At 32.5% G+C, this 22,701-nt stretch overlaps 1 protein-coding gene across 1 annotated transcript in view; it reads left to right on the top strand.

Annotated features, from left to right (window-relative positions):
* LOC129222194 (ubiquinone biosynthesis monooxygenase COQ6, mitochondrial-like) overlaps window positions 1-21,969 on the top strand; it is a 38,040-nt gene extending 16,071 nt beyond the window's left edge. The window contains exons 8-13 of the mRNA XM_054856665.1: window positions 5,743-5,821; window positions 9,941-10,064; window positions 11,527-11,642; window positions 17,247-17,413; window positions 19,384-19,423; window positions 21,034-21,969. Coding sequence (XP_054712640.1) covers window positions 5,743-5,821; window positions 9,941-10,064; window positions 11,527-11,642; window positions 17,247-17,413; window positions 19,384-19,413 — 516 coding nt within the window. The 3' untranslated portion in view covers window positions 19,414-19,423; window positions 21,034-21,969. The remainder of the gene's footprint in view (window positions 1-5,742; window positions 5,822-9,940; window positions 10,065-11,526; window positions 11,643-17,246; window positions 17,414-19,383; window positions 19,424-21,033) is intronic.
* The last annotated feature ends 732 nt before the right edge of the window (window positions 21,970-22,701 follow it).

The following is a 22,701-nucleotide window of genomic DNA, read 5'->3' as shown; positions in this document are numbered from 1 at the left end:
TGCATCTTGTTGTTGCTTAAACCACTCGGATATCTAGGCCCAAGTAGACGGTGCTACCGGGCTTAAGCCAGAGCGGTAAGGCTTTGGTTTATAGAGCACCACTAAGATGGAAGTCAGATTCAGCTCAAACAGCACACGATAGATGGAAGCACCATCTATCTATATTTCGTACATTTTGATCCAAACCAGAAACCGAACATCTCTTGGTTCAGCACCCCCAGAGGTATTGAGTCACTTGGAGGTTATGACCATACCATATTTAACCTGCTCCAGTCATCATCATCAAACATGAAGGATCTTCAACCAGCTAGTATCAAACCCGGAACCTTCCAGTTAGGTACTGTTTAAGGCTTTCACGGCCGGCGTCAATATGAGGAGATAACATTTCCGGGCTTATTGGCCGTGGTCTAATTGGAGTAGAAATTCCAGACGTTTCGGCTTGCTTTGCTGCAGCCATCATCAGTGGTTTGAGTTTGGTGAGACTGATTCCTTGCTTCGGTGGCTCCGGTATTTAAGCAAACTGATGCTGCGCTTCTGGTCCTGATTGGGAGGCATTCTCAAGCCGCTGGTAGAATAAGGTTCCTGATTGGATGAGATTCAAGCCGCTGGGTGATCCTGGTACCTGATTGGATGGGATTCACAAGCCGTGGTGGCTACCGGTTTCTGATTTGATGGGACCACAGTATGTTTTAGACTGTTCTGGCGAGCAGGCCCGTGTCCAGATTTTCATAAAGTGAGGGGTTTTAATCTTACCTGCGGGAGGGGGAATTGAACCTCCCACAACCTTTAGTTTATGACAAATTGCCGATCCCAGTATGGCGTTTATACACCTGGAGGGGCTGCTGAACCCCCCCCCCCCCCCTTTTTTTTTTGAGGGATAGTTTTGACTGCGCAGGTGACCAAAGTAATTCTTCATTTTACAGGTTCACTTTAATCAAACCTTGTTTGTTTCTTTTAAATTAAATCTGCTTACTATGCGGTACATTGCAATAAATACTAAAATTTATCCACAAATTATTTTATAATGTAGAATGTATATCAGGTTTTATGTTCTAAAGAATTGAAATAATGCTTAATAAACTAAACAAGAAAGAGGTTATTGCAGATAGAAATTACATTACGAAACACCATCACTAATGCATTTTCATTGCTACAACATATGCTAAATTCATCATAACCTCCTTACAATAAGCATGCTTTGCATTGATAGATCATTCAGCAGTTCTTCCACCTTAGTTTTTCCGAAATATTATTTCAGTTGAGAAAGCTTTAACAGTTGTAAATTGCAGAAAAACTTAAGAAAAGAGAGAAAGTTAAAAAAAAAAAAAAACGCTGAACAAAAACTTAACATTAAAATTAATTCAAGCCAAAAAAAAAAAACATATATTTTCTTTATTTTCCTTATTATTTTATTATTTTTCGCCAATGGGAGGGGTTTAACCCCTAAAACCCTCCCCTTGGACACGGCTCTGGTGGCGAGTAGATCTAAGGGCAGGGTGCCATGTTTTTGGTAAATTGAAATTCTCCTCTTTTCTGTTGAAATTAAAGGGGTGTTTGAAAATTTCTATAGCTTCGCAATGAAGACGGGCAAAGCAATGAGATGTTGTAGCCAAGATTTCTGTGTCTTTAAATTTGATGTTGTGGACTCCTTCTTGTTGGCTGTGTTCGGCTACGGCTGCCTTATCAGAGTTTCCTAAACGGCAATGACGAACATGCTCAGAAAGGCGTGTCTTGATGCTGCGCTTCGTAGTTCCGACATAAACTGATCCACAGGAGCACGGAATTCTGTAAATTCCAGATGTGGAGAGAGGGTCACGGGGGTCTTTCACCGGGCGATAACAATTCCTAAGTTGAGTGGTGGGCTTGAAAATGGTCTTGATGTTGTGCTTTTCAAGGAGTTTTCCAATTCGGTCAGTAACTCTGTGTAGGTAGGGTAAGAACCAGGGGCGGATCTAGAGGGGGTCCATGAGGGCCATGGCCCCTCCCAAAGCCTTGTGATTGTAGGAATTTTTTTAAGAAAAAAAAAATATTATGAGAAGATAACAAAATTTAACACATGTGTTACACTGAAAAAGAAGCATAAGCCTTAATTGGGAGATAAATTATGTCCCTACCCTCAAAACAAAACTTTTATTTCCAAAATTTTTCTCCATCTTTTACATCATTTCTTGATTCCAACTACAGACACTTTGACGATCTCTAAATGCTGCTGTTCTCAGAGTATACCTATGGTTCACAAGACCAAAGAGAGCCTAATTTTTCGTTTCTATTTCTTTAATTTCGAAACTAGGGGGAGAACCCTTTTCCCATGTCCTTTCACAAATGCCTTGATATGTAGCAAAAAATTGCATTTATTTGGAAAACATGTCAACGGAAACTAGCTTATCCAGCCCTTATCAGTTAACTTGCTTAAAAGCAACTTAAATGAAATTTTTTGGGACCTCAATTACAAACGATCTTTGATAAGACCCCCTCCCTCCCTAGTTTATATCGTGATGATAGTTTTAAAAGGAGGTTTTTGGAGGAGCTCACGAACTTTCCATCCCTTTCTAAAATATGTATAAAAATAGTTAAAAATCGAATTTTTAGAGCCTTAAATGCAAAATATTTCCAGGAAGGAAGGATTCTAAGCACCTTCACTCTTCCTTAAATGTAAGCAAACATTACCTAAAGGTGCATTTTTAGGATGGACAGCTGAAGAGCTTGAAGAGCATCCCTCCTCTTCTAACTTCTCAATGTATAATGACAGAATATTTTGGTTCTAAGCTTTATTTTCAAAAAGTATTTTGGGGCCAGCACCTGAAACCTGACCTTTCTCGGTATATCATCAAAAATAGACAAAATGCGGTTTTAGTTTCCTAATTTTCAAAAATTACTCGGCTATTTAAATTTTGAAACATTTTCAAGGGAGATTCCTAAATCCACCCCCTCATCTAATGTCCCGATACCCCCAAAATTGAGTTGTTAAAACTTCATTTTAATAAAATTTCTGGGAGTTCGGAGTTTGTTCAAAAATTTCGGATGGCCCCTCCCAAAACAATCGGCTGGATCCGCCACTGGTAAGAACACTTTCCCTAATGGTTCAGATGGGGTAGGCTTCTGTTCGTTATTTTGGGACCTCCTGGGATGAAGGGCTCTTCTAATTTCTCCTCTAGTGAATCCGTTGGCTTGAAATGCTAGCTCAAGGTGTTTCAGTTCCTCCTTCAAATGTGGCGTTTCGCAGATTCTTTCTGCTATGTACATGAGGGTATTGATGACAGCCATTTTTTGTCTCGGACGGTGGTTTGAGCTCTTATGAAGGTAACGATCTGTGTGTGTGGGCTTACGGTACACTTGGTGGCCGAGCGTCACAAGAACGTCGAGGAAAGGCAGCCGATTATTGCTCTCCTTCTCCATGGTGAACTGAATGCTGGGAAGCATTCCGTTCACATCATTTCTTCATTAAATCTAATTTTGATGTTAACTAAAGTTTAATTGTGAATTTTTAAACTATTCCGGCTATGACGACACTTTGTTGACAGTCCCAAAGGTGTCGTGATAACGAGGTTTGACTATTCGCTATTAGTAATATTAACAACAAATTAAAAGATTATATACTCTACAAAAACAACAAACAAAATTTTACTGGATATATTTTTTAATATAAAGATGTAAGCATAACAACAAAAGAAAATATTTTACTAATTTTAATATGTAATACAAATGTGGCCTACTATAACTGAATGAAAGCATACCGGCTTTAGTCTATTTACTAGTCAGAAAATATCTATCGCATGACATGATTTTTTTTTCAGGGAATGTTGTTGTGAAAAGCCGTAAATGTAAAAGGCTGTAAACGCAAAAACAAACGCACGAGTTACCAAAAAAAAAAAAAAAAACTGTAATTATAAAAACAGACCACTTACTAGTAGGTGTAAAAACACCAGGAATCATTGATTTTGCTACTTTAATTGAAAATAATTGGTCTGAAATGAACAAGGAAAAAATAGAATTTGTACTAACTCAAAATAACGCTTACAAGAGATTCAAGAGAAATGCTCAAATAGGATTCAAAGCATGTTGTTGTAGTGCAATATTATTTTTACCAAAAAAAAAAAACTAGTATGTTGTGGCCATCACGAAACTTTCTTCTATATTTTTCCTTTTTCTGATCCCTCCCCATGCTTGACGAGGAAGCAATATTCCCAACAAAAACAAAATGACACATGCAAAAACTTGACGACCATCCCAATGTCTGAATTATTGTAAAAACAAAACAAAGAGCGAAAATTGAAAGTTACTTTAAAAGCCTTACTTGAATTAATTACAAATATTTTATTTATTAACAAACATTAGTGGCAACAGTTAAAAATTTTAAATCATTGAGATAATATTTCCAATCATTTCCATGCAATTAAAATCTCGAGAAATACGCAGAGCACAATCTATTACGATTTATCTTTCTTATTGTTGCATTAATAAAGCTATTTTTATTCGCAAAAAAAAAAAAAAAAAAAATCAACACCTCTTGGAGCGATTGGAGTCAAAATTGAACCAAAGCCTGTTTACATATGGATTCACATATATTCCAAATTTCAACCATAACGTAGCATTACTTCTTGAGATAGGGCACTCACAATGGAAAAAAATAACGGGCGATTGCGCTACCCCCTTTTTAGCTGTTGACACCAAAATAAAATGAGCTCTTATACCCACTAATGGCTACTTGTCAAAAAAATTTTTGTTTGATTCCGTTCGTTATTTCTTGAGATACAGCAGTCACAATTGACGACAAAAAAACGTTCTATAACTCAACCCCCGTTTCAGCTATTGACACCAAAATTGAATCAGCACCTGCTCCTGTTAGGGGCAACATATGGACCAAATTTTGTTTGATTCCGCCAGTTACTTCCTGAGGAATAGCAAGCACGCGTAACTCAAAAAATGTCCCATTGCTCCACCCCCCTTGGAGGAATTCGCGCCAAAAACCAATGGGCACAAGTTCACATAGGGGCACATATGTGTACCAAATTTCGTTCAATTTCATGCGGTAGTTTTTGCTGTAGAGCGGCCACAAAAAACTGGTCACACACAGACGTGACACACACACACACATACACACACACACACAGACAGACAGACATTTTTCAAAAATAGTCGAAATGAACTCAGCACACCTCAAAACGTTCGAATCCGTCAAAATTCGAAATTCGAAAATTTGCACGAATCCAATACTTTCTTCTATATATTAGATATAGAAGAAAGTAAAAAACTTGATTGCCATTTTTGACAACTGAAACTTGATTCTTTGGGAGCCATTTTCAATGAAATGTTTGCCTATTGGTTACCGGCGACTGCAAATCTTGTGCTTTAGTTGGAATTAATGTAAAAAGCATTGCTTTATGAAACTTAATCTCACTATATAAATCACTATCTCTTGCTTTTCAAAATTATTGACATAGAAAGAATTTCATGAAACTTTGCATAACTTTTTTCTTAAATATGTTGCTTTTATGGGAGATATCAATCATGGTTATGTATTAAAGCCAACCATTGAGTGATGATTATGAAATATTTTGAATGAAAAAATGTTCAATACTGTTTTATTGAAGCAACTTTGATTTGTGCCCAAAAACTGAACTTTTGTTCTTGAAAAGAAGTTTGTATTCCGACGATGAAAAACTCTGAATAAATAGGATTTTTTGATCGATTAAAATCATGCATCAAGTATTTAATTTCTCATTTCTGGAAATTTGTTTGCAGTGGGATGAAAGCAGCAAAAATCCTTTGGTTGAATCAGCTTTGTCTACTGTGAAAAATGTCTTGTCGACTATAACTCCAAGTAAGTTTTTTTATTTAACGATTTTGTGCAGCATTCACTAAAAAATAATTAAAATAATTCATAAGTAAATGAAACAGATAAAATCTACCTTAAACTTGCCTTGCTGCCAGTCTACAAACTACAAAAATCAATTGTTTTATAACCATGTCACTTGCAGACTCGTTAGCGAACAACATAGCTTCACGAAGAAAATTTCTTTTCCCAGTGTTTGACCTTAGCAGGCTTAATTTCTTTTGTTTTCAATCAGTTCTGAAGTAAATTTGGTCAAAGCTGAATGCCAACCATCTTGAGGTTGACTATATCCAGAAAAGTTCTCTGCTGAAAAAGTTGGATTGGAAATAGAACTTTGGTGCTGCTTTTGGTAGCTTTCACACACATTGCATTGTTTTTTGTTAGTGTTTTTTTTCCCGCCTAGGTCAAATTTAATAAGTTAAAATGCATTAACTTAACCCTTCATTTACCGACAGTACTTTAAATTATCATATGATTCTAAATTGAATAAAATACATTATTAAAAATTGTAATGCCACCAATACTTATAAATACCAAATCAACATAGTTTAATTTATTTACTTTAGATGGCATTAAGGGTTCCATTAAGTTATATATATTTTAGGTAGCATTTTTTGCAGTTTGTCTCCATGTTTAAATTAATTTTTATATCATCTCGTGAACTGAGGTAATATAGAAATAGTTTCTATCAGTTTCTGTACCAACCTTTTTGGGATTTTTAAAGTCCTGATATTTTCTCGACCTCTGTGTACTGACAATACTTGGAGGTGTGCCATTTAACTTACTTGTCATTATTTCTGAGGGAAAAGTAATAATTACAATTTTTATTGCTGAGATCTTTTAATTAGATTTTCTATGAAAGTAGATTTTCTATGTAACTGATAATGTGGTAAATGAAGAGTTTAAATGATCGTTTGAAACATTTTTATGTTTTTCTGAAGGAATACTGAAATTTCTGTAGGTTTTTCACTTGGAAGATTTTCTAATTCAAATCTGATCTTCACACCCACTTCCTATGATCATATTCTTTTGAAATTTGGCATGTGACCTCAGACCGAATGACAATGCAATATTCTATAACCAAATTAATTAATAAGCTATTAGTCATTTGTTTATTTAAATTTTAATCAAAATTTTTGCATAAATCCTTGGTTATTAGGACCAAAAAAAATGCTCATAAAAATTTTATTAAATATCTATAGAACTCCCTGATTTTTCTGCACCAAATGAATTTTGCTTTAATGTTCTAAGAAAATTAGAGTGTGAGTTGTATTTTTTTTAAACTAATTTCATTCTAAAAAGTAGGTGAGCCTGCAACTGGAACTTCATTGTTGAACGTTATTTTTATTAAAATAATCTCTGGTTTTTAAAGCAATATAAATATGGATTCCGCACACAAGGGAAAAGCTGACCTAAGTAAGAATTGACTTAATTCTTTTTTTAATATGTATTACATTAAACTCCCGATTATTGGCGATCGGTTGATCCCTGGCTTGGATTATGCGCGGGTCTTTTCCAGGGTTCGAAAATATCCAATATTTTGATATATGGCGAATATTTTGATATTTTGATAGCTATCCGATATTTTCAATTAGCACAAACTAAAGTCTTCAAAATACTAAATATATCCTTAAATCACTCTAATTTTTTTATATTATAATTGTATGTGTAGACTTAAAATTAATGTTTCTTTCGGGATTTGTATCTAATATTTCATTTTACATTTCTATCAATTTTAATAGAGTTAATTTAGCATTAGCTGTTTCACTCATTTTTCTTTCGTTAGCTACTTTTACAGTAATGTGATTCAGATGTAAATAATATGCATTAGTCGGTGCACAGTCATAAGACATTTTCTTTTTTTTTCTGAGCAATGTTTAAAATTTAACTAGGCACTTTTAATATGAACTAAAATTGTTGCATTACTAATAATTTTATGAATGTAAAATACAAGTAAAAAAGGAATATGATATTACTTTGTTATATTACTGATGACATCATAAAAGTATAGTACATAACCTTTTGGTTATTTTCAATAATAAATGAGCAATATTACTGTGATTAATATATTGAATTTATATTGAAGATACGGTAATTGAAAAAATAACTATCGAAAATATTGTGATATTTTCAAAATAAATATCGGATATTTATCGTGATATATATCATGATACATATCGACTAATATATCGGCGAACCCTGGTCTTTTCACTATTTTTTTTAATGATCATTAAAGTTTTTTTAAACTTATGACTGTGTTATTTGTTTTTAGCTCTAACATATGTACGTTTTTTACATTCAACATTAGTAGCGGGCATGACTCTTGTTTAAATGTATGAGTGAGTGCTATTCATATTTTTAGCTATTGTATACAATAGTATCGTTTTTTAAACTATTATTCGGATTATCCGCCATTTTCACTTATCTGCGGTTACCATGCCACCCTGTTAAGCAGATAATTGGGAGTTTACTGTACTTGTTAAATGGGTCATTATACAAAAAACATAGGTTTTTGAAGTTGAAATTTATGAACAAAAAAAAAATCTTCAATTTTTTTAAAAGTTAATTTTTATTGTTCCTTTTAGGCACCTTTTTACTCTCACATAGTTAGTCACATTCTTTATTGATTGTTTTGTAACTTTCTCTTGTAGCTAAAATTTTGGGCCTGAACAGAGGATAACGGATAGTAAATATACATTTTAAATGTTATTTTAAAACTTTTCATTTAAATAAACTTTCATATTGAATGAGGAACACAATTTGAATTGATTAAAATGTACACATCTTTCTTAAAATGAATTTTTAAAAAAGTTGTGTGCTCCATTTCTGATTGTATATCCTCCATTACATCTATACTGTAACGGAGGATACAAATACTTATGTCGTCTATACGTCTCTGCACATTGTGTTGATTTGGGATTAACGCAACATGTTATTTAGAATTTACTAAAAAAAAGGGATTCAATTTTAACTGTAAAAAATTTTTTTTTGTACACAAACAATTCTTTTCTTTTTAACTCAAGAACGGAGGATACACAAAGGGCCTAGTTGACTTCAGAGAGAATAACGCAAAAATTCTTTCACACTAAGCTCTTTAGCTTCATTATGAAGACTCAGAGTTGAAAAGGGCTAACTTGTGATTCTTAACATCTGTAATGAGCTGCCAGAACTGCATCTATGGATAATTCTAAGACTTAATTAAATCCTGAAAAGAGGATACAAGAAAGAATGACAGTGATTCAAAAGATTTTGAATGCTATATATTTTTTTATTTTATAACATGATTCTTTTAAACTGTTAAAAAAACATCAAATGATTCAAACTTCACTTTGAAATCTGTTATATTTTTTTGCACTGAGTAAATAAATGAAAAAGTACATGCGAGGAAATATGTTGGGACATGTAACGGAGGCATACAAGTATCCCTGCGTTCAGTGAAAAAAAAAAAAAAATTAAAAATTTTTATCACATCATTGATTTGTATTTATCATTTTCAAAATTTGTTATACTTTTCTAAATCTCATAAAAAGTGCTTAAAAATAAATATTTTTGAAACTAACCACCCTGGACTTAAAAAAGCGCGTTTTTTGTAGAATGACGCACGTATTCAATTTATGTGTGAAGTTTCAACAAGTTATCAGAATTTTTTGAAGATACATCCAAACCTGTTTTTCTGAGGTAGATAAGGACCGCATAAAAAATCGCTTAAAAAAATTGTTCGAAGCTTTACGAGTAGCTTTAAAAAGTTGTTTTCGCAGCACAATTGTTTTTTTATGCGGTAGATAGGGATCACATAAAAAAGTTTCACATAGAAAATAACTTAAAAACTTACAAAATAATCTGTAAACGAAATCAAAATAAAAGAAGTAATGATACTTTTCGCTGAGTAATCGGACAAAATTTCCCTAAAAAACAGTTAAAAAATCTTTTTACAATATTAATTGAATTTTCAAAATGCTTTTCTAAATCTCATAAAAAAGTGTTAATTTTTTTTTTTTTTTTTGAAACTAGCCACCCTGAACCTAAAAAAGCGCATTTTTTGTAGAATGACCCAAATACAAAATGTCATATAGCGTTTTTTTCATTCTTTTTTTTTTTTTTTGCCAGGTGCAGAAAGTGTTCGGCAACTCCCTCCCAGCATCCTGTCTGTTGAACCAAAAAGCAGGGGGGCTTTCCCCCTGGGATTGGGACACTCAACTGAATATGTTGCGCAAGGAGTGGCATTAGTAGGGTAATTCCTTTTGATGTACTTTCTGCTGAAATTGTTCTAGACATAGAAGGAGTCTTCACCAATTAGTTATGTTTTCATCAGGGATGCACCGCATACCATATTTTGCCGATACCAAATATTTGGTTAAAATTTCCATAATATTCGGCTGAATATTCTGTTTAACCTTTTTTGACTGTAATATTTGCATTTTATTTGTATGCCAATTTGGAATAGAAAATGTTTATCTATTTTGTGTCTTTTGTGAAATGTAAACGTGTTTCCATTTGACATCCTAAATTTTGCTACATTAAGTATATCATTATTAATTTAAAATAAAAATGTAAAAAAATAAATAAATAAAGCTAAAGCAAATTGATACAGTAAATGGTGAATTTGGTTTATTTTTATCATTTTAGCAACCGTGGGACACATGCGTTCGACTAAAACATAACAAGGTCACACACATGTCCCACTGATCACTCCTGGTGTTTTATTTCGAAAGCTACATTTTTCTTGTAGTTAAAGATAATTTAGTAGATAAATTAAAATAGGGGAATAAAAAGAAGAAGAAAATGTTCATTTTTTTTCATGGGGTAGATTGAAAAATAAAATATTTTTCTAATAAAAATTATCTATTTGATTATAAAGAATTTTTTTAATGAAATAAATCAGTAATTAAAAGGTTGATGGAAAAAATGAAAAGATAATAAAACAATAAATAAATACACTAATTAATGTATGAAGAGAAATAAATAAAGGAATGAATAGAAAGAAAATAAGTGAATAAATGAATACATAAGTGAATTACTAAATGAAGGAATGAATTAATTAATAAATGAATGTGTAAGTGATTTAGTAAATGATTGATTGAATAAATAAATTAAACTATTTCACTTTACCCTGCATGTACTTGACTAATTGTAATAAATATTTAAATACAAATAAGCCTTATATTAACTAAATAAAGACTGCACCAAATTTCAGAAAATCTCTATTGATATTTAAAATGTTCATAACGAGAACTTTATCATTTTGTAATAACAAAAATAATTTTTGACTTACATCAAAGTATTACAACATGAGTATCAATTTTTGAAAATTGCCTGTATTATCATCTGCTTTAATCTGTGACAGTATTTTTTTCCTGACTGAAATAGACTATGTGTACTACATAGTTAAAATCTTACCGGATAGGTAGTGCCTAAAGCAGACTAAATATTTCACCATTTCACTTTGCCCGGCTACTTCACTTTTCCCCACATTCCCTTACTTATTTTGGTTGTTTTTTCCCGAAAGAGATGTTTTGGGCGTGAAAGTGTATAATTAAATGTACATTATAATTATGTACATTATCCCATAGTTTAATTATAATTATGTACATTATAATTAAACTATGGGAATCAATGCTTGCTTACAAATTTTGTTTACTCAACTTAAGGGGTAGTGAACACTCATTTTTAATAGTCGTGTGTTGCTTTTTTAGGGATTCCGCTCATCGAGTGCATCCTCTGGCTGGCCAGGGTGTCAATTTGGGATTTGGTGATGTCCAGTGCCTCACTGAATGCCTGGAAACTGCTGTTTACAACGGAAATGGGATAGGTATGTTTTACATTTAAATACAGTATACTCCCGATTATCCATGTTAATCACCGGGGGCGTAGCACGGATAATCGAAAAACACAGATAATCCGAAAAATCATTTAAGGAATATGCAGGGTAACTATTTAAGGGGAAATCAGAAAAACTAAATAATATATATATATATATATATATATATATATATATATATATATATATATATATATATATATATATATACTCACACAATCCATTTTCTTTGAAATGTATTGCTTAAAAAAAATCAGTGATACATTTTTGTTTTCTTTGTTTGTTTAAATTGTTGTGTATGTCCGTACGAATTTTTCTTACTGCAATTATTTTTCTGTAATCGTACATCTTTTATTCATGTAATCCAATAAATGTTCCACAGTTTGTAGAGCGGTAGAAAGTGAAATTGCATAATCTTCATGTTCTTCATCTTCGTTTCCGGTATCATCACTTGCGTTTGATTCGGTAACAAGTTCAATGATATTTTCGTCAGTTAGACATTGATATCCTGATTCACATTTGTCGCTTTTAAACCACTCTTCGACATTTTCAGCGTCAACTGATTCGAAACCTTCGATTTCTTTAACTTCCTCAATGATGTTATGGATATTATTGATAACATCATTGAAGCTTTAGAAAAGTGATTTCAAAATGATGCACGGATAATCCGCAAACCGGATAATCCGCACACGGATAATCGGGAGTATACTGTAGTAAATTCATGCATGAACCATTTCTGAAGATATAGTGCTAGCAGCCAACTCTCTTGCGTGAGGCAGGAAGCACTTGCTTTACTATTTATTCTGTAGCCTACTTCTCCAGAGAAGTTTTTCCTGCTTTCTAATTTCAAGCATGGGTGGATCAAGAAATTATTCAACGGGAGGGCGATTGACTTTTAGTACTTATTACCCTTTCCACCATATCCTGAATTCTAGTACTAAACTCCAAACTCCATATCTTCTCCTAACGTAAAACGAGATAACCAGTCATTTTTAGGACTTCAATTCTGAAACTTTTTCAGGGGAGGACCCCAAACCTTCCTTTTTCTAGCATAATCAAATCTTAATATATAAAAATCAATGCCATGAGATAACATATATATATATATCAATGCACAGCCAATACCGCTGAAGCCTCAGACTTGAAATTTGGCAGGCATGTCCGCATGATTACGAAAGTATCCACTAAGAAAGGATTTTTCGAAATATCAATTAGTTCAGGAGAAATTAATTAAAACCCCTTAATTTCTGTAAAATTAAAACCTATCATTGAAATTTAAATTCCTTATTTTCAGAGGCTTTCCTCCATTCAAATCATTATTCAGTACTTCATCTCAACTTTTGTCGATAGCGAATTTTAAATTTGATATTGTATTTGTTTCTCACATGATTCTGCGAGGCTTTTCTCAAGTCAAATAATAATCTTTCTGTCTTTTGCTTTCATTTTTTCAAAACTAGAAACGAAGTTTTTAAGAACATCATCACAGGCAGACTATCCTTTTGAATTAAAAAGAGTGCAGTTTCCTGTAAAAGTTTGTTTTGCAATAACCGTTAATAAGTCATAAGGACATACATTAAAAGTAGCAGGGATCAATTTAAGAGAAGACTTTTTTTCACACGGCGAATTTTATGTAGCTTGCTCCAAAGTCAGTTCATCAATAATTCATCTTAATAATTTTAGCACCAGAAAAAAAACCAAAAATGTTGTATACAAAGAAGTTCTTGCTTAAACATAGGTATAAGAATAAAATGTGGATGGCCTGTGTTTGCAAAGACAATCAATACTTTAAAAGGATCGTTAATAACAGTGAAAGATCGGTTAAGGACAAGGGCATATATATAAGGAGTCCAGGGGCCCCGGGATCCTCTCAAAATTAGAAAAAAATATAGGTAATAAGTAATTATTATAGGGGATTTTCGAAACTAGGTGCACCAAGCACAGGTTAACCCCTGCTAATTCCATTACCCAAGCAATGCCGGGTACGGGAATGCTAGTATCATATAAAATTGCAATATCGATAGTTTCATAGAACAAATCAGCTGATGGGAATAAAGTTCCTTCAATTTAGTCTCATGAAGGGGGCAATCATCCCCTTCTCCCTTCCCTTGTATCCATCCTTGCTTGCAAGTGTGCAGCATATAAAAGTCTTTTCAGTTACACTTTAATCTTTGTTGTAATAATTTTGAAAATCTAATGACTATTAAAGCAAACGACCCAGATGTTTATCACCAAAATTTGTACTGTATCGCACAGGTAGAATAAAGGGGCTATGTCTCATATGTTATGATATTTTGAGATATGCTGCTTTTACTGTATGTGTGCCTTTTTTTTTTTTTGACAAAAGCTAAGGCAGCTTATTCTAGCAGCTTTTAACAAACATTAACATTTTTCTTTTGAAAAGGTTTTGCTGGCTGCTACTTGATGAAAGAATTTTCCTTTTTGTTCATTGTCAATTACAACTGCACAAATATCATTATTTTTGTTGTGTTTTATGTTTTTCTCAATAATCCTAGACTGGAGAAAGATGTTTTGAATAATGTAGAGAATATTCTTAGACAAAGATTACATAATTCATTGTTTTATTTAAAATTATCTTTCAAACATTCTTAACATAAAAATATAAATGTTATACCTTGTGGATTAATTTTTCTATAATTTATGTCTCTGAACTGGGAAATTGTTTCTATTGTCTACTATCATCATCTGGTGCCAAGGTTAAAAAATGGGGCCTGCTTTTTCATTTTGTAAGGTTGGCGAGTCTATAATACTGTTGCAAGTTACGCCACACAAGTTAACCACATTTACTTCAGGTATACTCAAATTTATAATTCAGTTCTTATGATAACACAGAAAATTTGTTTATAACGTCTATAAGTTAGTTGTTGATAATTGCTGAAGTATACAGCATTTAGTGCTAAAATCATAAAGCACCGTAAACACAATGGTAAGTGCCTCTTTTCTTCCCAATACAACAAAACACATAGTTCATACTGCAGATACATAACAGAGCTCAAAAGCTCACAGCTGACTGACAGTTGACTAACCTTTCTTATTTTACACAGCAGCTTTTGATATCTTTACTAATAATAAAGCTGAAAGTCTCTCTGTCCGGACGATGTCTGTAGGATGTCTGTGACGCGCATAGCGCCTAGACCGTTCGGCCGATTTTCATGAAATTTGGCACAAAGTTAGTTTGTAGCATGGGAGTGTGCACCTTGAAGCAATTTTTCAAAAATTCGGTTTTGTTTTTTTTATATTCTAATTTTAAGAAACTTTTTCCGAGCAAATGATCACAACGTGGAATAGTAAATTACGAAATCATCATAACGTGGAACCATAACATGGGTGAGTCATTTAACATAGCCAATTGGCGAGAAATTCATCCTCCATTATTTGTTAATATACAGGCGAACCAAATGACCTTTTAATTTTCTACTACGGGCAAAGCCGTGCAGGTGCCACTAGTTACAAATACAGTCGAACCTCCATATATCGAACTTCCACATATCGAAATTTTCTACATATCGAAATCCGAGCAAACTTCTATGTTCATTACATAGAAAAATTATTTCTATATATCGAAAAAATCTCTATATATCGAAAAAAAATCGAGACATTCGTACATTTTTTTTCCACTTTAGACTGTTTGTCTCATGAAAAATGAAGGTTAGGGGAGAAAATTATGCTCACTAATGGTTGCTACGAAACTCATAAGGAATCTGGGGTTGAGGGGTGTGTAGATAGGTTGTTGTTCCGTTCTGGAGTTCTTTAATTTCTTATTTGAAGTCTTAGTTGTAACCAGTAGCACTGTAGTTTCAAACTATCCCTTTTGTCTGTTCCTAATCTTTTTAACTTCAGTAAAAATCATTCAAGTTAAGTAGATTAATTTTTTACTTTTCTCTCGATTACATTGTCAAAACGAAAATCCCCTCATGTTGCGGATCAAGTTGAATTGCCGAAGAATGAGGATGTATGAAGGAGAAAAATGTGTAACTTCTGTTAATTTTTTAATTATTAATTTTCATTTAATCCGATGCTCGTATAAATTATAAATAGGGTTTCATATGCGAAAATTAGCTTTAATTTTAATCTTTCATTAGATTTTTATGATAAAATAAGATCGTTTCCATATATTGAAATTTCTATATATCGAATTTTTTTCCGGCAATTTGCTACTTCGATATATGGAGGTCCGACTGTAAACTGTTTTTTCCTTCAGGCAGTAAGTTGAAAACGTTTTGTTTTAAAATTGCTCAAATAGCAATAAGAATTGCAAATGGGCCTTGGTGGCCGGATCAGTAAGCCATCACATTTTTAACTGGAGGATTCTAGGTTTGATGCCGGCCAGTTGAAGATCTTCCCTGTTCCCTGATGACGGCTAAGGAACGTTAAATATGTCACGGTCATAAAGTCCTTTAAGTGAATCCTACCTCTGGGGGAGGGGTTGCTGAACCAGGAGTTTCTCGGCTTCTGGTTTGGGCCAAAATTATCGAAATGTTGATAGACGGTGCTTTAATCTACCGTGTGCTGTGTCAGCTAAATCGGACTTCCACCTTAGTGGTCCTCTGTAAGCAGAAGCCATACCCCTCTGCCTCAAACTGGGTAGCATAGTCTAATCGGGCACGGATACTTGAATGGTTTAAGCAGCAACAACAGAATTCCAAATGCAGTGAAACCTGTGTAAGTTGATCACTTGCGGTGCGCTACATTTGTGGTCAACTTAAGCAGGTGGTCAACTTATGGAGGTTGAATTATATGATGAGGTCTAATTCTGTGCCTAAAAATAGTGGTCAACTTAGACAGGTGGTCAACTTTACAGGTTTTACTGTATGACTGAATTTTCATGTTATTGTGCTTCTGATAGGAACTAACAAGCCAACCTGGAGAAAATCTTTTGCTGCAAATGGCCAACGGCTGGTGATAAGCTTCACTAGTCGTATTTTTTTTCAAAATAATGTTCATTTAAAAAAAAAAATCTTCTAAACTGTATAATTTTTAAAAACTTTTTGAAGCATAATCCTAAATACTGCTGTGTGCAGGTAAAGGGCAGTAACTGCAAATTTTTCATTTTAAATTTTTTTGCATTTTTATCATCTATTGTACGTTAGCTTTATTGCACAAGCTCACTTATTTGGTTTCCGTTGAAAAAAAGGTGTGAAAAAGACGTCTAATTCCAACATTTGACTATTGTTAGTATTGAATCCAATACGCATTTCTTCAAATATCTCGAAAGCTCATTTCTGCAGATACTGCCGTTTACCTGCACACGGCAGAATACATTAATTAATGCAAGTGATAAATCTTTAATATATTAGTTCATAAAGGCTGTCTCTTGATTTTGGTTGAAAAGATTTTACCAGTTACTTAATGTTGTTTGTACACTTTAAAATCATTATTATTATTATTTATTTTATTTTAATTTTTTTTTTTGAGATGACGATTGACATAAAATTTTATTGCCATTGTTTCCCCTCATTTGTCATCCTATGGCCACTTTTAATCACAGGGAGCAGTTTAACTTGTGGTTATTTGCTTTTTTCTTTAATATGTAACTATATCACTGTGTATAACAAAGCTTTTTTTATTTTTATTCAGGTCACTTGAACAGTTTGCTTGACTACGAGGTGAAAAGGCAGAGACATGTAGTACCTGCAATGTTTGCCATCGATTCTTTGAATCGACTCTACAAGACAGAGTTCACGCCTTTCGTCTTGATGCGAGGGCTTGGACTAACGGTTTTGGATGCCCTCAGTCCAATCAAAGTGAGTACATTCTTAAGACTGAATAAACAATCTCGTAAGAAGTTTGAACATCGGTGACTTGTGGGCTTCATGACTCTTTATTGAATTAATTTGAATTTTAAAATTAAGATAACCTACCCAGGGCATGCACAAGGGGGTAGAAGGGACACCTGTTGGCCCGAGCCTGAAAAGGGCGCCGAGATTTTTTTAAATAATGAATGAAATAAACAAGGGGGGGGGGCATAATGGGTAAACAATATGGAGGGTTACCTGTAAAAGTTGGTTGTGACAGACCCCAAATTTTTGTGCACACCCTTGAACCTACCCATTGTTACCCATTTGAAAAGGTATTTTTAAAATTTTAACCCTTTGAGCCTAATTAATCAATAATTTAAAATGATTTTTTGTAATTATCATTTCTTAGTTTTAGATAATAATCCAATTCTTTAGTTTTTCTTCATTTTTATGCCAGTGGATGCAATAACACTGATAAAATATATAAGTAAGCAGGGCCGTATGCAAGGGGGTTTATAGGGTTCAAACCCTCTGCGAAATTTTTCATCCAAAGAAATGCTTTCCAGTATTTATTTATTTTACTTATTTAATTATATTTAGGTGGCAAAAATAATATTGTTGTTATTATTATTACTTCAATTTTATTTGTGAAATGAAATTAGTATGAATGAAAAATTTTGCACTCTCATTGTGTGTTTATGGTAGTTATTGAGAAATTCATTTATTGTGTAACAATATGGCTTTTTGTAAGAACATCCCCTCCCTCGATTTGGATAATCTATTGTAACAAAAATCAATAGAATACACATGAAACCAAATTTGATAGACCTTATAAATGTTTCAAAAAATGTGTTTGGTAAAACCCCCTCCGAAACAAAAGTCTGGTTAAGGCCCTGTAAGTAAGGCATAATGCAGTAAGTTACCCTCCATAAGCCAGAGCTAAGGCAAAACTACACGCAATATACCAAAGAGCCCGGTTATCACATCCCGAGACTGCAGTTTTGTCCTTATTAGAACTCCTCCGACAGGAATAGTGAACAACCAAGCTGAAGGCAGATGTTACCTCATTTGAAGCTGAGAGTGTTAACAAACTGGTAGATAAAGTTAATTTATCTCGCTAACGAGAGTCCGCAGACATGGTGCAGTTCGACTCGTAAATTGGAGTCAAAACTTGGGTATTAAGCAGTAAGTTACTGCTCATAAGCCAGCGCTAAGACAGAACTACATGCAGTGTACAGACAGCCCAGTTATCACATTCAGAGACTGCAGTTTCGTCCTGCAGCTTCAATAACATGACATCTGCTTCCAGCTTGGTTATTCCTTATTCCAGAGTGATGAGTCCACAACAAGAATGAAACTGAAGTCTCTGGTTGGAATAACTGGGCTGTGGTATATTGCATAATAAGGCACTTAAAAAATAGGAAATTTGTTTTATTTATGTTAAGTACAATAACAATTTATAATTTCAAATAACTTTTTTACATGCTTTTACAATTGTCAGCTTAAGTTACAAATTCTATGTACTGTCAAGGTATAGATTACTAATACATAGCTCTTGTGTGAAAATATGGTTACCTATAAGAAAATAGATGTTGACATAGAAGAAAGTAGACTTGTTTCATCCTAAACAGACTTCTTGAGTGCCAACTAATTTACAGATTAACAATTTTTGATGTTTTAACTGCTGTTAAATTATTTGTGTTTTTTTTTTTTTTTTTTTTTTTTTTTTTCTCTTTTGAGTTCCAAAAAAATTTGAAATGATTGATGTACTTGAGAGAAATAATAAGAAAGGAGTGTTCTACATGCACTGGTCAAGTGATGAATATGGGAAAGCAGTGGAAATGATGGATTGTGGTTCTATGGGGGAAGGGGGAAGCATTTAGCTCAAATTTGTGCAATTTTAAATTTATTAAATGCTTAAAAATACATGCTGCTGTTTAAAGTACATGTTGCAATAAAAGTATTTTTGTTTTCAGGAGAAAATTATTCATCAAGCCTCAGCATGAATCTTCCATTGTAAGTGTTAAGGAACTATTTTCATTCCCCAGCCTAAAAATAGATAACTTAGGCAATTCAGATGACGATTCAAAGTCTGACTCTGAAATGTTTGAATTAATCCATATAATAGTTTTCTCTTACAATGAGCAAAAACTTGTATTTGTAATATGTTTAATTTATTACTTTCAGAAAGATACATTTTAATTTAAGCTACAATTTTTCTGACCTTTATTTTATTTGCTGCTTGGTTTATTTCAATGTTGTTTTGAGAATTGTTTAAACTCGTTCATTCTGGTTTCCGCTGTCAATTCTTTTCCTTCCCCATCTAAAAGTCAAACTTAACAATCTTTCCTTTTGAATTGATCACAACTATTCTTGTTTTTAAAGTCGGCAATTACATTATTACTCAAAAAGGGTACATACAGTAAGAGCTGCCTTATGTGATCTCGGTTGATGTTATCATTCGCTTCATGTTATCAGAATCACAAAGATCTGGAACACTTGTATATTAACATGCGTTAAAACATCGGATATTTTAATCAGTAAATTCGTTTATTGTTATCACTTTTTCATAGATTTTGAATTTTTTCCGTCTTTTAGTTCCTCAATAAACAGAAATACAAAGACAAGCACTTACAAACAGCTTCCCCGAAAATAGGTTCCCTTTTCATCAGTAAAGCAGAAATTTTTTTCTCTTTAAACACTTTGACAATTCAACCATGATGAGTCAAGGCAGTACATCTAAAAATTTCTCAGTTATTACTTTGAAGGTTATTAAAAAAAAAAAAAAATGATGTGATTGAATACAAATTAAAAATTTAAACAAGCGAAACTGTGCTGGAAATGATGGCGAAGTTGAATCTGCTTTGAAACTGTGGTTTACGAATGTCAGAGAAAATGATGCGTGAGTAAATGGTCCATTAATGCAGAAAAAACTTAACTTTAAAAACTTTTTTTCTGGCTTTTAAAATGGACAAACAATACTTTAGCATCGGACGGATTAGAAAACCATAGTTAAAGTAGTTTCATTGCCCCGCGACTTTTGGAAAGCGTTGAATAAATAAAATGTATGTTAAGAATTTTGAATTTAGAAACTTACTTTGACGTGCAACAGCACAAAAGTCATGTCTGCAGCTGAGCTCAAACTGAACAACTACTATTAAAAGTTTTATGCCTCTATATATTTGATTAAGATTCCACTTTTGTAGAATTTATAAAAAATATTTCCCACCCACAAATGACAATAAAACATTGCATATAGATAAAACATGTTATAAAGAATCACCTTGTGACAATAACTCAATTTTGACAAAAAGTGTTGGATATGAATCTTGTGCTTAGCACAGCAGTATGGTGCTTCTATTACAAAAAGAATCATAGCTTTGTTTTTGGTGCAATTTATTCTTTTGTTTCTCTTGCAGGAAAAAAACATTTATTTAAGTAACCCATCATGCTTCTGTGCTCAAAGGTTTTTAAGTTATCATTATTGTTGTTATGATGTATGATATATGCTGTATTAATTGACTTTTCTCCTCTCTTTTTTATCATATTTTACTTATGAATTGAACTAAAATTTTAAGTTTTTCAATTGTCGCAATGGTCTAATATGTTGGTATTTTCAATTTCAGAATTTCAAGTAGTATATGTCTAGAAAGCAAGATGGAATTTGAAAATGCTGTGTTGAATTGCTCTTAGGGAAAAAAAAAAAAAAAAAATCAACACATGCCTTTCATAATCATGCTATGTATATATAATTTATTATTTTAAATGATTGCATATAAATAAACAATGAAAAATATATTGTTTTTTGTCTTCAAAAACATTAATATGAGCAAATGTTAAAGATGACTTATATATTAAATGAAGGGGGAAAAAATCTATGCGTAATGTGCATAACTTCACCGGTGTTGAACGTTTAATGTATTTTTAGTAACTCAGAAGAACTGATGAGTGTACTCGTATTTATTCTTGGTATTATTACTCAGTATTATGCTGCCGTGCATAGCACAAAGGTCGTACTTGCAGCCAAACTCAAAATGAGAAACTTTTTTAAAGTATTATATCCCAATATATTTGATTTATAGTCCACTTTTTCAGAGTTCAAAAAAATATATTTCTCATTTACAAATGACCATAAAACACCATATACAACTAAAATATGTTACTAAGAGCCACCTAGTGACAAAAACGCAATTTTGAAAAAAAGTGCAAATACGACTTTAGTGCTTAACAAGACAGTATATTATTATATTATTTGGTGCAATACTTCTTAAACTCATATTTTTTGACAATATATGTTAAATATCGAGTTAGGCATTTTAAATTTAAAGAACTTGATGTTTTTATTTTTGTCAGAGTATTCAGACTTAGAAGAGAAATGTTGTGTATTGTTTTGTAAGAAATTATATTCGAAATAGCTACAATTAGAAAAAAAAATCTGCGAGTACAGCACTAAGTTTGTACAACTTTTCAATAATAATTTTTTTTAATAATTTCAAATTAAATTGAAAAAAAAAAAATAAGTAATAATATCTTTATAGTATTTTTTTCAGCAAAAAAAAAAATAAATAAAAATAAAATGAAAAATATTTTTTGAATAGTTTTGAAAGATTTTGGAAGGGGTTTGAACTCTTAAGTACCTACCCTTTAAATACAGCCGCTATAAATCAGAACATTTCTTTTTTGTCAACCCGACACAAATATATACTTACCTTCATTTTCTCTTTGAAAAAAAAAGACTTTTTTGATTTGAATAAAAGTATTTTCCTTTTCATTGTGTGATTGTATGTTAATGGCTTGTTGGTTTTCATATTACTTTGAACAGTCAATGTTTTGAAAACAGTATTTTATTTTGGAAACAAAATTTGCATAGATCTTGAACATATCTCTGTGCACAGAGTCATTTCCCAATCTTTTCATAAAGCATTTAATACAATAATTTATTTTATGACTTATTTTTCTCGTATCAAAACAATACTACAATTTTTACAGCAGCTCATACATTGTTTATACTTGATTTCTTGACTAGAAAAAAAAGCAACTAGGCAGAAAAAAAACTCATTTTTTAATCAAGTTTGGAAATTTGCATTAAGTTAAAGCGAAAGGTAATTGCAGTGGATTCCATTTGTAATAATGAGGGTGTATAAAATGTTCCGAAGAGAGACAGACTCTTATGCCTATTTTATCATGAGGGGGGGGGGAATATATTTTGAACAAAAGACAATTTGTTACATTACAATGACAAGTTTATCATGAACTGTTAAATTAAAAATAAAAATATATATATGTAGGGAAAA

Source organism: Uloborus diversus, chromosome 5, assembly GCF_026930045.1.
Source record: "Uloborus diversus isolate 005 chromosome 5, Udiv.v.3.1, whole genome shotgun sequence".
Lineage (NCBI taxonomy): Eukaryota > Metazoa > Arthropoda > Arachnida > Araneae > Uloboridae > Uloborus > Uloborus diversus.
Note: the sequence above shows the minus strand (reverse complement) of the source record. Positions and strands in the feature narration are given on the sequence as shown.